Below are 17432 nucleotides of genomic sequence, written 5' to 3' on the forward strand. Positions count from 1 at the left end.
TTGAATGTGCAAGCAAATGTGTCCGAAAGTGTCCGTGGCCACAGAGCACCACGTGAGTTTTATTTCACCGTCTTCGCCGGGAAGAAACAACTATAACACTAATAATTATAGTAATAAAGCTGGTCAAAGCCCGGTGACCTTCGTATTTCCTGTCTTTATGCTGCACAGCCTGCACGTTCATCGCCCAGCGATTGGCACACGAAATCGTAATCAGTAAACACAAATGAATAATTTAAGGATATTTAGCTACTGTTGTGCTCCTACTCCCTTCTTACCTACAAAAATGGAATTCCGCTGTTCATCCGCGAAACGAATAGAATAGCACATCAAGTTCAAGTTCAAGTTTATTTGTTGTTATTGCATGTGCCAAAAAAAAAAAAACGGGCTGAAATATTATATACAGCATCAGGAGGTCCCACACTAAGAAACTGCCAGGGGACTTCCTATCATTAGTGGGTACATAGGAGTATTGGGGCATCATGCACGTAAAACAGAGCAGCCTGCACTTTTTTCACCAGCGCAACCTTGAAAGGCTATCCTTCTTCATGTTCTTTTCATTGCTTTCATCTTAGGTTAATAGGCGTTACGTACGGCTCGCCGTAGACAAAATTTATCGAGCGAACCTCGTTTGTGGATGTAACGTGTCGTGATGCGAACGCCCGCCCGTGCATTTTCTTAAAAGAACTACTCTCGACGTGCAGTGGTATTAGGATAAGCCCACTCACACATTTGATTAAACAGCCTCCTGGATCGGCCCGCTTTATTTTGTGTTGACTCCAACTACGAAGGCCGGTGAGTGTCCTGTATAATACTAGCGCATTAAAGAAATTAAGGTGCCTTACGCTTGAAGATAGATGCACTAACTATCGTTCGGATGGTTGCAGCAGTTCGGTAGAAGCCGTACGATGTACTTGAGATGTTTGCATTGTTCTTACCGCTACCCTCAACTGGACACACTTTAATTGCAGAGGAAAATGAAAGAAAAACATATATTGCTTACATTAAACACTGCCGCCAAAGAGGCGAGAAAAATTCGCTGCGGACGGCTTCCTTGAGCAATATGATTGAGCGTTTTGTGGCTTACCTTTGACCTCTAGGGTGACCTGAATGCTCTCGGCTCGACCCCAGCAGTTCGTAGCGACGCAAACGTATTTTCCAGCATCTTCGACAGTCACGTTACTGATGGTGAGTGTGGTCGTGACTTCTTCTTGCGAAATGGGTGTTGTGCTCACCACGATGTCTCCGATGGTTGAGCTGACGGGTCTACCGTCTTTGTACCACGTAATGTCAGGCTGCCGTAAATGAAAACAGGAATGAGGATCATCTGGTGGCAACGAACTAAAGAAAAGCACATAAAAACGTGAGACAGGAAGAGTCTTTTGATTATATAGACGCTTGCGTACAGAATACACTGGGCCGGTATTCACAAAAAGCTCTTACGCCAGAATTTTTCGTAAGAGAAAGTTCCAGCCAATCCTGATTCTCAATATATGATTAGCGAAAGCAGCAGGACAACGGCAAGGATAACTTACGAGCGGAAAGCTTTGTGAATGCAGCCTCTGAATGCATAACTGCGACAATTTTATTGACGCTGCACATCGGCACACAAGGTCGTTGTTTCATAGAGAGAGAGAAAACTTTTTTTGTCAAGTTTTAGTGGAGCTTTCTTTCATAAACTGGTATCGAGGAGGCGTGGGATCCCTAGCTGGTGGTTTGTGCATTGCCGCAAGAACGTTCTGCAGACATCCGCGCAGCTTTCACGGAATAACGTATTTTGGAAGACTTAACCTGGCGCAGAATTTCGTGTCTCCTTGTCTCCGTTTTATTAATTTCGACTGACGGGCTCCCTCATGTCTCCGGGTTTCGCATCCCGCTTCCGCTTCCCGCTACTTTTCTCTTCAGATCGATTTCGTGGTTGCTAGAACGCCCTTAACACGACTAAGGAGGCGTCTAAGCGTAAAACTCTCCTCTTTGCTATCGCGTTGTCTTCGTTTGCTCGATTTTAATGTCTAATTCGGAACCAAATAGCCCAGCAGTGTACGTTGTTAAACGTCTCGAGTATGAAATTCTTTCAAATGACTGTACCATGTACTTTGGCTTACATCCTCAGACGACATGTATGAACCGCATAATTTTCTGAACGGCCGAAGTGTCAGGTATTGCTGAAATGCCCGTCCGTGCTCAGAATGCTATAGCGAAAGGGTTGCAGCAAGACGGGCACAGTGCTGTAAGCCAGCCCTCTACGGGATGGGCGCATTATTTCTTCAGGAATCAGCGATAGGCACAAGTCATTGGCGCCTGCCAGCGTGCTCATATATGGACGGCACACGCGGCGGTGCCCTTTTGATAACAACTGCGAGTCAGAGGCCGGATGGCGTTGCTGTTTCCCTCACTGGATTAGCATTTGTCGTGTGACGAAATAGAAATCGTAATTGATCTGTTCACGAATCTCTACGACTGCGCCGAAGATATACGACATAAGGTGGAAAAGTTTTCACGCGCCGATGCAGCACTTGCATACAGTTTAGACCACCACTTACAGCCGGTGCGGCGGCTTAGCAGCTACGGTGTTGCGCTGCTAAGCACGAGGTCGCGGGATTAAATCCCGGCCGTGGCTTTCACATTTCGCCTCCGCGGCTAAATGTAAAATCGCCCGTGTCCCCCGCGCATTGCGGGCACGTTAGAGATCCCCCGGTGGTGAAAATTGATCCGAAGTTCGCCTACTACGGCGTGCCTCATAATCAAATCGTGGTTTTGGCACGTAAAACCCCACAATTCATTCATTCAGACGACTACTCTCCTTTTTTTATACAGAATAGTGGGTGCAGAGACGTCCTGAATTAAAACTGTCTGGATTACAATTTAGCATGTAAATTTTACGTCATCTTAGCTGTGACCTTATTTCGGTGTCATGCAAAGACTGCGATATTGTAAAGCTCCTGTAGGAAATTAAAGAACAGCCGTAGTATCTACTCTGCGCGTGCCAAAAGCGCGAAAGATGGTGTTTATGCTTTTAGCTCAAGCCCAATTCTATGCCAGCGCTATGCGTAACATGTTGGTGTATAAATGTCGCGAAGACTGTCTGATTATTCCTAGTTCAAACTTGCTTCTCTTTTATTTCACTTAAATAGGTAGCGCGCTATTTGTGCTAGCTGTAGTGCAAAGTGCATGATATAACGTAGCCGGTGTTTCTGATATCGGCGAGGGCAGTGTGGGTTGATGGGCGTCATGTACTGTGCTCACCGTCCTCGCTACGTTCACCGTGGCACCTGTACGAATGCCATTGCGCTGGGTGGCACTTGCGCGGCATCGAGTGGCTCGAACTCCCCGATTTACACGGCCACTCAGCCGTGCTCAGTGAATGCATGTGCAATAGGGTTGCGTAGTTTTTGTTTTTCTCATGGCACATTGAAAGTGCCCAGTACACGACTCTGCGCACTCATCTATAAGATCACTCATAGAAAGATAGATAGAAAGATGGCACACGGCTACATGTCCTTTCTCAACTGGGCGCTGGAACTTACCGCTGGCGAACCAGTAGCGGTCGCCTTGAAGTCCACCTTGTGGCCGGGCTTGGCCGAACGCGACTCGGGCTGCTTGGTGATCTGCGGGGCCATGCCCTGGGGGCCCATGACGCGCACTGGTTTTTGCTCCGCTGTTTTTCCTGCAACAAGACGCGACCAGCTTAGCTCTGCCATTCTAACCATATGTGGCAGGCGCGAATCATGGCTGGTTCGAGCCATGGGTGGTGGCAGAATTTTCGGTTCAGTTTTTTTAATATGTTTTAATCAGTTGACACGCCAACAAAGGCTTTGATGACGAAAGGGTCTGGAATGGAGAGCGCTGAATCGCTCTACGACAGAGCCGGGGAGAAAAGAAACAATGGTGACTGTGATGTCGGTTGCGAAGAATTGCGTATCTCTGTCTCAGTGTGAATTGATCCCTTTAATATGTCATTTCCACACTCACTCCTCTATCCAACCTCGTTCCACACTCTTTAACTAGGAGAGCGTGATCACACACACCTTTAAAAAGAAAGAGGCCCAAGAGCCACACTTTATAATAAAGGCTACCATGTATTATCACCATCACAACACGACTTGTGCTGCGGCATCTTTAGTGGGCCGAATCACTAGTATCCCACAGCTGAAGCGTCCTGGGACGATTTTTGTCTATCTTATCTATGTTAACGACTTAACTATTAGTGACAAACCAAGATGTATTTTATATGCAGATGACACACGTCTGCTATTTAAAGGCAACAATGGAAAAGTTAAGTACGTGGAGTGCAGCAAATTTATTGCTCATCAAAAAATAATAAGAAGAAGAATAAGAAGTTGCACTACTGTACGTACGGCAGAGCTCCTTCTCGTTGGGTCCTCGTTGGATTACTGAATTGCATTATAAAATTGCTAAATACTGTGACAACACTAATAGGAACACGTGCTGAGATTGTGACATTATCTCTGTGATATGCTACTTGCCAAAATGTATTGGCATGTTAGCGAAGTTTCGATCGTATCTCACTGTGGTAATCAAGTTAAATATCTATAATATACTGTCCCTATACTTCAATCATCATGTGTTGGTCCGGGGAAATACTGCACCATAAGCGAAATACACGTGCTACGAAAAATAAAAAGAACAGCGCTTTATGTAGCTAATGTGGATATTTTTACGGCGTAGAAACTGGGGAACTTTTCAGACTTAACACCAGTCCCTTGTTTCTACAATTGCTTCTTATCAATTAGTTTTAAAAATCGGTCTATAATTGCTAACACACTTTTTTGAAGTTCTTATCTCTGAAAACGAACACGACGGTCTATCTATTTCGAAGCAAAAAATTTTGGTTCTTTCAATTCTGCTACACTTGACACGGACACCAGATGCCACATGATACAGTACCTTTGTTACTCAACAAACTAATTTCCCACAACAGTTGGGTTGAAAAATGCAGCGTACGCGGTATTTGGGACATTTTATGATGTGACCTCTTTCTACTTGCCATTGTTCTGTGAAAGCTCATTTTTTTTTTTTTTACTGTTGGTGTATTGTATAAATTGAAGTTGTATTTTTAAATGTCTGAAATAATATGTACGCGCGCATGGGAGGCTCGTCTGCCATCAACTAAAGCGTTTTCACTTTTTGCTCTAGCCTGCCCATATCGTTATGATGTAAACAAACGGAACTTGAACCTAGTATATGGAACCTGACCTGCCGTCTCACAGGTAACGCCACTTTCGCTTTCATGTGTTTGGCAGGAAGTTGGTTAGAGGTCTAATCATGACACCACTTCTGCATTGTAATAAATCTAATCACGGGCAATCGCAGTCTCCGTATTAGGTCCGCAGTAGCTCTAGAAAATAGCAAATAACTACAAGCGCATGCGGCTTCTGCTATAAGCTAGCGATATTCCAGATGTTGTCAACCTAAGACACAACTGTCACTCTCAGGCAGGCTTCCAACGCACAAAAAGCCCTGGCATTCAGCCAGACTCGCTGATCGACTCTGTGGTTTCGAGCCGTGACGTCTCTTTTAAAACGAATAACTTTCTTTGCCTCTTCGCCCGTTTTCTTTGTTGGCGGCGGTCTGTGGTTGGAAGTAGTTGATGGCCGCTGGTCGGACATGCGAAACAAAAGGACCGAGGGAAAGGGCGCGTGTTCTCGGACAACCAGGTTGCGGGGAGGGGTGGAATGGAGGGGGAGGGCAGGGGGCTGTCGCTTGCTCGTTCGTTCGTTCGGGCTATTCGCGTGCATTGGGAATCATCGCCCATGGTTACTGCACATTTTTTTTTAGTATTAGAATTGTGCCTCTGAGTCTTCCGACAGCCTCCACCTCTCAAAACTCCGCTGTATTAGAGTGAAAGATGCCGTATCGCCTCTTCTGGCCAATTCACGCACTTGACTAAAAATAATACGAGCAGTTATATAAAGGCATTGGTTTCCGCTCTCGGTGATTATAATTGGTCGCGCTAAGCAACGATAGCCCAAAGCATCCACCTTATCCTCTGCTACCCCCAGGTATCCAATCGTGTACTACTTCCCAGGAGTTGAGTGATCGCCTGAAAAAAAAAAAAAAAGAAATTCGTGCATCCAGATCCACATTAAGCAAATGGGCGTTCAGGTTTTCTTGAAGTACCGTGAGATGACGACATACCCTCCATCTGCGCCGAGCAGGAAGCAAGTAAAATGGCATCGAATAGTGCGCGCGTGCCATTTCGTCTTCACCTGATAAGTTAATTCGTTTTTTTTTTTCGTGAAAGCGTAAGCCAGGAGAAATTTCTTACCACTGTGCTGATTTTGAAAAATCTCGGCGCATGTTAACACGCATTTCAATTTGAAGTTTTAAAGGGTGCATGAGTTAAGAACTTATGAAACTTTGAATACCCTATGAGTACCTTGGGACTGGATTTTGCCGTTATGATTTTAAGCGCGGTACCTGAGCGGTGAAAAAATTCAAGCTGTTCTGGAACAAAACGATGCCGATTCGTCTGACTGTGAAATACAGAATTTCGCGGGCACGACGTGCTAGTGTTCCGTTTTTGCACATGTAAAAAAAACCTGGCATGCTGCAACAGCTAGGGGTCGAATATTAAAGTAACATTGAGAGGGTGACGCTTTCCTCCACAAGTGAGACTTGATATATTATGATACAAGGTAATAAATGCCAACGGGCTTATCAAGGTTGATGCAGGACGCTCCAGTGAAACGAACCAAGATTGTGCCAGTGCAATCTGATGAATTCCGCTACGATCTCACAGTGCGCTTCTCTAAGACGTCCCGTCACAGGTTAGGTTCCCAAGAAAAACTATGGACAAGCGCACGAAGTGTGTGGGCACACTCTGCCTTCAGAATCGCCACATTGCGTTATCTAGTCTTATAGCGGTTGAGACCCTGAACAGCGAAATGGTTGCCACAAAATGTCCTAACTTCTACTGTGCATTTATTACTTTGAATTTCTGCGCGTTCTTTGTACCGCAACAGTCCAGTGAAGAGGTTTCACCATAGAAGTACGGTCTTAAAATTGAAGAGGTGTAAAGCTCCCTCCCTCTTTGGGCAGATCCTGCAGACCTAATGCACACAGTTGCCAATTGTTTGCCTTTTCTTTGTTATTGTGAGCGTCAGTATTCATACCGTTTCACTGAATGGCAGTATGGCGCTGCTATCGTTCAACCACCATGTTGATAATATGTAGATGTCTTGATCATTGTCGTTGTCGAGGAAGAACCTTGAGGCTTATTTTTTTTCTTTCATCTGTGAGGTCCACTTTTGTTGTCTGCTTGCTTGACAACATTCCTTGTCAGCAACTAAAAATTTATGACCTAAAATTATAAATATTGCAATGAGAATTTTAAGGTCGTGAAAATAATGACTGCTGTTTAGCGCATGTGTGTTAAAAAATCTCGGTAATGTTTCGAGAATAACACTTACCATAACAAGCTGTCCCTGACGCTGCAGATATATTTTTTTCCCTCGTAAAACTTTGAAGAAGTCGGTTGGTAGAACTTAGAGGAAAATGAAGCCAATCATTTTCAAATAACCCAACGTGCGCCTGTTTGGTGATATCTTCTGAGAAAAGGGTAGAAAACAGACACTTGCTTTTGCGACAGCGTGTTTGATTCTGCAGGCCACGCAATGCATGTTCAGAACAGGCCGAAGGCTCCTTTTGAAGGCAAATGAGGTAGCAATGAATGAAAGGGCCGTCTGTGAGAAAACATGGAAAAATATTTACGTATTCCCGGTGATTAATCAAATCACTATTAAAAATTAAATTAAACGGTATAATAGCCTACTCCGACTAGCGGGCGATGAGAGACAGTGTAGTAGGTGGGGGGGGGGGAGATAAATTTCAGATAAATTTCGGCCACATGGAGCTCTTTAACACGCACGAAAAAATTAAAAATATGCAGACCCAACGCACATTTTGGAATCTATAGGGGCGATGCTTTCGTGAAGCGGGCAATGAAATGGTATAAATTTGCCCCCTTTTTAATTCCTGCATCTTTGGCATAAGGCGCTCGCGCATGTGTCTCACGCCCCCGTGCTACGCAACGTGACAAGTCTTATAGTGGCCTGTATTTCTTTATTTCTTCTTACTTATTTTAAATGCACCACCCGCTTCATTGCCAGTCTGCCGTTGTCGGTCTGTGCCGTACTATGCACATCATCATTATCATCAACACGTGGCGATTATTTGAAAGGGGAGCTCGCGTTGTCACAATAGAAGTATACGCGTGATTGGGGCCTCATGGTTAGGAAAATAGCTGTATAAAGGTTTGAGAGGTTTGCTTTATTAAAGGAATTGTGCTCTTGATGACGTATACGAGTATTTGTTGCAATGAGGATATATCATTTGTTTTAACACTCAGGGATTCCGTAGAAAACAACGCAAGCAGCCTGGGCACTTTGCGGGTAGTATTGATAGTACTACTACCTTCAGTGCCGGCAATTCGGCAAGACAGCAAGCAGCAGCAGCTACCACCCAGCTTTTACACGCGCCGTGTATAAATTGCTCCGTACTTTGTATATGTGATCGTCCTGGTGGAATTGTGACGTGATTGTGACTCATTGTTCGTATCGTCTCTTGTAGAATAAACTTTTTCTAAACACACAAGAACTCTGCTCTGGTGTCTATTGCCATGTTAATGCCGCGAATTGCTGACCTCTGTTGATTTGATATGTTGTGTAAAGTGTATTAAATGAGTTTGTCTTTCCCGCGGTCAGAAAAGTCCTGGAGGCTTCTAGAAGGCTTAGTTTAAAAATACGTTCTTACATTCCGCCCCGTTGTAAAGCGGCCATCACCACCGCGTATCAGGCACGCGAGTTTTTGCTCCGTAGCAAAACTCCATAGCCAGTGAATCGACGTGGTGGGTCAAATTATAAGATTACATTGGGATGATTATCAATCTTCTTTTTTTATTGCGATAGCAATTATATGGAGATTCCAGGCGCGTTTCTGCCGTCGCCGTCGGCACCGACGTGATCGTGATGTTCCGTATAAGGTCCCAGTGCCATAACACCATCGCCGCGCGCCGTATGCTGTAATGAAAGCGTGCGAGGACGAGCCGACTACGGAGGCTCGATCTCGCGCGCGCAAGGGATGAAAGTGGGAAGGAAGCGCGCTGTATTCCGTCGCGCGCAAGTCACTGGGGGGAGGTGAGCGAGAGGAGAGCGACGGCTCCGGCGGCTTCTGCGTATGGCGTGACCACGTGGGCACCATCTTGAAAGCGATCTGCGATGGGGACAGAGTCTAGCTGCGACGAGCGCTGATAGCTTCGCCTTGCGCTGTGTTCACGCCGCTAGGTCGCGTTGAAGCGAGAAGCAGCACGAATTTCAATTCGCTCACTTGGACGTTTTGACAGCGAGTTTCCGCGGTCATCGAGAGAGATGTGTTTATGTGTGCTTGTGCGCGCGTGACACCGTGCTTGTTAACTTAGTTAGTAAGTGAATATTAACAAATTTATACGGCTGATGAAACTACCATCCTTACTTCGTATAGCTGTCCACTAATTTGCTGTCGCGTTGGATGCTTCGCCTTTCGGGCGAAACTGCGACTTTCTTATTTATTTATTTGCTTCCCTGCTAAGGTGATTCGCAACTACATAAGCTTCAAGATTTTGTCAATCACAAGTGGGGAACAAGCATTTCATATATAACTAACTTCAGAAGTTCTCCTTTATACGTTATGGCGACAGAGGCGTGCTTGCGTCGTGAAGCCAACGCTAAAGAAACAGACGGAACGCTCAGCAGAAGCTTTCCTCTTCGACTAATTCCGTGGCCACCACTGGCGGGTGTTGACACTTCGTGAGCTGTGCAGCATGGTGTAGCGGTTGTGTAAAAATCCCCTTGGCGCTGCACATGTTGGCGCGAGTCTGACCCCGCTATACGACCGCGCGAAGCCGCAGCTGAGCGTCGAGAACGAGCCGAAGAAGCCGAACTGCGAAAGCAGCAACGCGACGATGCCAGACAGCAACGTATAGAGAGGCACCTGACTGCACCCGATTCCATCGAATCAGTCGAAAACACTTGTTTGTCAATTTGCTCACTCAGCTTTCGGCCAGATTCGTGGCGCGTGCACACTGAGCCTAGCGTATGCGCATTGATACAGGCCTTGCATGCCTGGAGAAAAGGGCAGTTTCACTTTTGCTGCGGACTAGAAGGTTCGGTGAATGCATGCGTAGTAAAATATGGCACGTTGCGTCCTCTTGACGAAAGTGTCCGCAGAAAAAAAGCTAAACAATATTTTCTGCCTTGGTGCCTTTAAGTGTCAATGGCTTCGGATATTATGACATAACTCTGCTTCTGCTTCTTTGTGTATAGGCAGCGGCGCCACTGCTGCTGTTCGTCGCGACGTTTGAGTAGGCACGAGTTCGAACTGGCTTTGTTGTCGTTCTACGAACTTATACCGTTCTTTTTACATTTATGCCACTTTTTTTTCTCAAATTATTTTGAGCAAAAGACATGTGGCGCATAGGTCAATTTCATGTCCGCAGAGTGGCTTTATGGAAAGGCGGGCACAGCATTCGGTGCCTTCGCAGCAGTGATGTTTTAGAGCAGCAACATTTAATGAATTCATTTAATACGTAGGCCATGGGGCCATGCAACATCTTTCTTTATCTTTTTCCATTTTATTTTTAATAAAGACGTTCCACCACTCACTCAGATAATAAAAAATTACAAATAGCCATTTTATTAGTTTACGTCATCTGTCTGCACAACGGAATCTAAGCATATCGTTATGTAGGGCTGTTCTGAATTCCTCTAACGCGATTCTGCTGTAAGATCGTAGCCACCCAACTCTTTCATTTCCGATACAGACGCCTTCCAGTGTCTTCAAGTGGGGACCCATGTGGTAATTCCTGCGTGCGCCAATTGATCCGGGCCAGACGCAATAGCTGCGCAGCAGCATGCCGTCTTAAACCAAACCGAGTATGCGTACGTTGCCTGAGCGCCAGTCATGTCGAGCAAAGGCATCGTAGGGAGGACTCGTGCTTTTGGGCGGTGTGAGTCGTGGATTTATTATGTTATAAGGAAGCACGTGCTCGTTTGGAGAATTTGACAAACTAGAACACACCTTCGATTCTCCAATGAAACGTTGCTCTCAAATCGGCGAATAAAAAGCGAATCAGACAATTCGTTAATTACTTCAGCTACTTGTTGCAGAAGGTCTCGCACGTTTTGTCCACCCGAATGCAATAAAAAGTTCGGCAGCATGTTTCACTCCTGTAACACGTGAAGGCGAAAGCCTGCGGCACACTTGGTAATGCGCCGTCTCGAATCGTCGCGTTGCTAATTTCGCAGTTCTGCTTCTTCGGCTCGTTTTCGACGCTAAGCTGCGGCTTCGCGCGCTCGTATAGCGGGGTCAGACTCGCGCCAACGACGTCTCTCTTCGACCTCGCGTTGCATCCTCTCAGCAGGGGAAAGCAGCCCTCGCGGTCGAACGCCTGGCTCCCGCCGCTTCGCACGTCGCACCTCTTTTCTCGCTTGGCGAGCATCCTCGTCCGTAGCGTACTTTCCAGGTGGGGAGAGGGGTGTAATGCTTTATTGATGGTTCAGATGCTTGTATTGAGCTTGTTCTTTATTGAAACGTATGCTGCTCTGTGTGTTGTATGGTTGATTTCAATGAATGTATGCACTATTCACTTCACTTTGCTGAGCGCTTGTATCCTCTGCCTTAAGGGGGTATGAGCCATTGCATTATTTTGCTTGCTTACGGGGGTATGCATGAACCATTGCTCACGGGGGTATGAGCCATTGCTGCTGATAATATTTTTTGTATCACTCGACTAGACACCGCGTTTTTTAGGTATGAGCCACTGCAACGAGCCACTTAAAGCTCACGCCTTAATACCTAGCTGGCCAAGGCGGTGTTTCGCTGCTTGCTATCGGGGATTCTAAAGAAATATGTAAAACAAATATAATCACGTGTATGTGATTCTCAGACGTGCAGTGCCCCATGGGCCTATGAACGTAAATAGGGGACATGTCAGTGATTTACCCTCGTGTTCTACTGTTATGTCAGATATAGATACGTTTGCCGCGCGTTTTTATGATAACTGTTTCGCGCTCTTGCACAGGTTGCATAGGTTGTGTAGTCCGTGCACTTGCTCACAGCAGAGGTCAAAGCAGGAAAAACAAGAAGTTAAATTTACTTGCAGCATAAGCGTATACTTTGGGCGCTCGTTGAACTTTTGCTTTTGGCGCATGCAGTGGATCCTTTATTTCCAGGCTGCGCGCGCCTAACATTTGGTCAGATTCAATGTTTTCACTGCTTCTGTCTGTTGAAAACTTCTGTCACGTTCTATGCTAGCATACCTCTTATTTTGCGATGTGTTGCGAACTATGTGGTGTTGGCAATTATTAAGCGTTTGAACGCATTCTGAGAAGCTTTCCTTGTAGCGAAACTTCGATGATCGGTTGGTGTATGTAATAATTATTATGAATACAAGTGTAAAAACAGGGATAAAAAATCGTTTTCGGTTGTGTCTTCTGAAATAATCATGACGCGGTGCGGCATAAATAGGCGCATCTTAAAGCTCTAATGTCTGCAAACTTCATGCGCACAAAGCTATTGTAGATTAAGTGATAGTTTTTTTTTCTAGAAGTATGTAGATGCTGCTTTAAAAATGTGCGTTAATGTGAAACAGATAATCACGAGCTACGTTAGCTCTGACTTGGTGCGGAGAAAACAATACCTTCCTTGCGTAAACCTTTGAAATCAGAGTTCTAGGGAAAATGAGAACGCTGAGGTGCTTGAATAAATTTTCACGCGAACTTGGTCTGTTGCCGCTTGAAAACTGCCTTGCGGTTATCACAACTTTGGCGCTTGTCTTCGCTGTGTATGTTGCGTTCATTGGAATGTGGCTAGGCGTGCTCGGAAACACCTTCTTTTTTCTGCACATACGCAGTCTCCGGAATGTCGCGGGCACGTGAAGCCTATAGGTATATTATTGAAAGCGGTAATTTGTTACCGATGATTTTACTGGCATAAAAAAGGACTAGGCTAACGGACACGTACAAAAGACAGGAATGCGTATGTTTCGACCTTTATGCTAAGCGTTGTTTCTACTAAAGCAGGTACACTGCATTTTTGTTACAATATGGACGGTGAGTTGGTACAAGAACACGACTTTCTGGAAAGTCTCCATTGTTACTATATTGTTCAAGTCATGTATGTTCTCCACAAGCTAGGGTACACGCCTGATATCAAACACCGACTGCTTAAGTCGGTAGAAAGTTTATTCTTGCGCTTCTGCAGCTGGAACAGTCAAAGGCAGTCAAGGACGCTCGAGGGAGCTGTCCGTGCTCTGCGTTCAGTTTAGATGGCGTTACTCCTTGCTCGGTGCCTTCATGCTTCATGTTCTGCAGGCACCGATCACATTTATGTTTGAAGCAAGGCAACGCCATTGGTTCCAACATCAACGTGATATAGTTGCTGAAGTGCTTTTTCCCATCAAAATTGCGAGTTCTACGTGCTTCTCCGTCAGTGATAACCCTGCTTTGTCACTGACCCTTCTGATGAACGACTGATTTTTATCTCGTAGGCTGTTTTTCCGGCATCGCGTTAGTGCTGAGCATTCTAAGCTGTATAGTTCTGCATGGCAGTAGTGTACGCAGGCCACAAAGGCAAACGCACAACCGTCGTTTCACAGTCAAATGAAGTACCGTGCTGCGACGGTCCTAAAGGAAATTTGTCAAGGGCAGTTGTTGCTCATGGTGGCGCTTGCAGTTGCACTGAACAGAGAGTTCCATTGTGCGCACTAGTAAGCCACCTGTCAGGACGGGAAGCGTTATAGTTAGGCTTCCCTCTTCTGTATCCACCTGTTGTGGAGAAATAAATATCGTAATCATACCACTTCTAGTGCCTGAGTAGCAATAGCTTGCGACCGAGCAGAATAAATCCAGTGGTATTATGCTTTTCCCAGGCATTCGTTGTCTCCTTGAATAACTTATTCAAGCTGTTCACAGGGTATGCAGCTGTTGAGATGGACATGCTTTGAGACAATGAAGGTCGCGACGATTATTATTATCTTCTTTCAAGCCTCCGGATGGTGAACTACAAGCTACCCAGAAAAGTGTTGCTCTTCGGATAATGGGATATATTCCAGCACAAAGGGGCCTGATTCCTTAGACAGACATTTTTTTTTTCATGTCAGGGAAGGTATGCCTTGCTTTACTTATTTTTGATGACGAAAGGTGACAATGTCTTCTTTGTTTTGTTTTTTCTCTCACGCTTCGTTGACTCCAGGCCATGACAGGTAGATGTCTACCGCGAGCCTGCTAGTTCTGGTTGGCGCACATCATTGTATTGGTCCTGAGCCTTTTATCTTCGATCAGGAAGCCACAGATTATTGCGGCCACGAATTTAAATGGCTCGACAACAAATAGAAAAAAGTGTTTCTTTTTTATTCTCACCATACGCCTGCATACTAGCGATGTCACGCTTTCTTGTTTACAAACATGAGACTTGTCTATATGAAGCAGTTTTGTTGGGCTGTACACCTGTTACAGCTCAGGTACTTCTTGGCTTCGCACCGGTATGTGTTCATTGGTTTACTATTGTTTTGCTGTCATGTCACAAACGGCCACTTCTAATCCTGTTCATCGGTCTTATTTGTCCTCGCTCAGCAATATTTTAGGCGTTCTTTCAGTAAATATTGTTTTTCACATAGTGAAAAATGCTTCGGTTTGAGAACGTGACCATAATTACAAGCCGTTTGTTTAATGTAGCGATGTCTTTGTTCCGACAGGATCGATACGTCATCCCCATGTTTCTTCATATCATGGACATCCGTAGAGCAAGATAGCTTTTTCGGCGCCTTGAACATCCTTCGACGGCAGTCCCGTATTCAAACGGTAAATTTGGCACGCAGCGGACAACGCATTTTCGACCATATCCATGGAAGCCACCTCGAAGTCTTCGTGGTTTACGTTTAAGCTTGATTGTACTTCTCGGCAAGCTAGGCTAAAGCTGGTTAGTTACATTTCATTTACGTTGTCGTCTAATAGTTTATTTTTTGTTATACGCACAGATTAACGCTGGAACTAAGTCGATAGTGAGTCATGGCTTTCAACCGCTTTCTGGAGGTTGACCAAGGCCACTTTCACTCTAGAAGCGGCGTAGGTCTGAAGGTTATCCAAAGGAACTCATCCGCCTGTTTTATGAAAATCGCGTCTATACGGCACACACTATGAACACACCAACCTGGTTAGAATATTTGTATGGTCGCCACTCTTATGTCTGCTTATTTCGTACATTTCTACATGCCTGCGCAGGGACCGCAGCTCCGACTCGGTTATGACTGTCAGACGCGGTAGCTTATAGGTCAGACTCTTAAGGCATAAGCCACGTTATCCTTCAGCCATTACCGAATCATCACTGCATTGCTCTTGAGGATTCAACCCGTGTCTCTGCACTTTGGTTGAAGAGCACGGGTAACCCATATATACAGCGCACGTATAGTATATAGTATTTCCCGTAACGTTCACCACGTTCATCCGAAAGGCCAAAATGCTGACGAGACAACACTTACCCAAAAAGTCGAAACTGCCTAAGCACTAGCCTTGTACGTCTACATCAGCTTCCCAACCGCTAACCAACCTTCACACCCTGTCCCCACCTTCCGTGTGCGCGCGTGAAGCGCATTTCGTTTGTGCAAGGCCTCTACTAATAGAACCGTGCTTACGTGATCCTTCGTAGCCGGAATGGCTCGGTTGGCTGACGCTTCGTTGTTTTCGGGGACGGCGCACGAGCGAATTGACGCATGTTGCCTCGCCCCGTTTCTGCATCGTGCGCCGCCTTGTTCCATCATCCTCTTCTCGTGTTGTTGCTTTTTGAGCCGCGGCGCGGTGGCGAGCGCGTGCGCGAGCCATGCAGGGTTTTGCTTGTGCAGCGAACGCCGAGCAGAAACGAGGTGCGGCTGGGTGGGGGCCTAAAAGCGTGCAAGACTCAGGCTGGGACGGCCTTCATCAGTTGCGGAGGAGACCTCCTGACCAGATTGAGCAGCTAACAGCGAGGAGTGCGACTTTATCGGGCACAGGGTATTTCTTTTCTTTTTTTTTTGTTTCTTTTGTTTTCGACGAGCTGTGAGAGCAGCACATCTGTGTCAGATGTAGGCCTATCTCCCTCACACTTTTAGGCCGCCAATGCTTTTATCTTCTTTCGGTCTTTGCATGCTTCGCAGAAATCAAATAAAAAAGTAAGAGATTTTGCGATTGAGTCTGATTAAGAGGTTATTGAGTTGCAAATCAACGCCAGAATAGAAATTAGTCGAGAGCAATAATTATCAGAATAAAGAGAAAAAAAGCATGCAAATGTCGAAGTTCCGACAAAGTGTGAGTCTGAGAGAGCAAGCCTAAATCAGACACAACATGTTTGCATAACTTGGTTTTATTGAAATTTTCTTTTCCACAAGCAATCGCTACATGTTTCGGCCACTTGGTTGTCTAAGGACGGAGCGTGTGTGCCTATCGCTGGCTGGCCTGTGTGAGCTACAGCCGAGGTTGCGCGGGCACCACTGCTGCCGTGACTGCTGACTGTGACTAGCGTGGCGACTCGCGAAAGCTTTGCCGCGAAGAACAGAACAAAACGTAAACAAAGAGCGACCGAGAGAGTCGTAAGAAGCAGCTAGCGTTATCACATCTCCACGTGGCTGGCAGTGTAGAGCCTCGTTCTTGCTGAGTGGTTAATCGTGTTAATATCGCCTAAACCTTTCTAAGCGCCTTGTGCCTCTCCGTCGATGCCTATTGTCTCGCGGCTTCCACGAATCGTGAAACTCGCGAAGGTGGCCAATCGGTTTCGAATGGACGCACTAAGCAAAAGTGTTAATAGCCCCAACGTATAACAAATTGTAAGGCTCCTCACAAATGCACATCTAGTAGCGCTACAATGGTAATGACTGCATGGCACGTGCTTTCATCCTTTCTTTTTTTTTCCCTTCCGTCAATAATAAGTGCCGGTGACTGACTCCAGATGTGCAGTACTGCAACTATTGTTGCAGGAAATAAACAAAAGAAAAATACTTCCGGCGCAAGTAGATAGAAATGCCAGTAATGTACAAAGCCTCGATCACCCTTCTGTTAGGCAGAATTGGGTTAATGAAATGAATAAACTTGTTAGGCGTTAATGTAGCGATTTCAATGAATAAAAAGGGAAACAACGGAACGGTTCCTATAGGCACAGTTAATTTTCTCCCCTTTACAAAGGGCTCTCAAAGACAGGACTAACGAACAATCGGAAGCGAATGACACATAAAGAAGAGACTTCAGTTAAAAATTTCTCGCTCTCGGAAATAGGGAGAAGGTATGTGATAAGAAAACAAAAAAATATAGAAAAGACTCTGTTGAAGTAAATAAATAGCTCATCGATAAAGTATGTGCGTCGATGCGAAGACGCAGGGGGAAAAACGCTAGTTTTAACTTTAGTTTAGGAAC

General features: G+C 45.5%; 1 protein-coding gene across 1 annotated transcript in view; it reads right to left on the bottom strand.

Moving 5' to 3' along the window:
- The window catches only part of sls (sallimus), a 285614-nt gene that overhangs the window by 166706 nt on the left and 101476 nt on the right, over positions 1–17432 (bottom strand). Inside the window, exons 111-112 of the mRNA XM_072287454.1 lie at positions 3525–3699; positions 1085–1292 (exon numbers count right to left, since the gene is read on the bottom strand). Coding sequence (XP_072143555.1) covers positions 1085–1292; positions 3525–3699 — 383 coding nt within the window. The remainder of the gene's footprint in view (positions 1–1084; positions 1293–3524; positions 3700–17432) is intronic.

The sequence above is a fragment of the Dermacentor andersoni genome, chromosome 1, assembly GCF_023375885.2.
Source record: "Dermacentor andersoni chromosome 1, qqDerAnde1_hic_scaffold, whole genome shotgun sequence".
Classification (NCBI taxonomy): Eukaryota; Metazoa; Arthropoda; class Arachnida; order Ixodida; family Ixodidae; genus Dermacentor; species Dermacentor andersoni.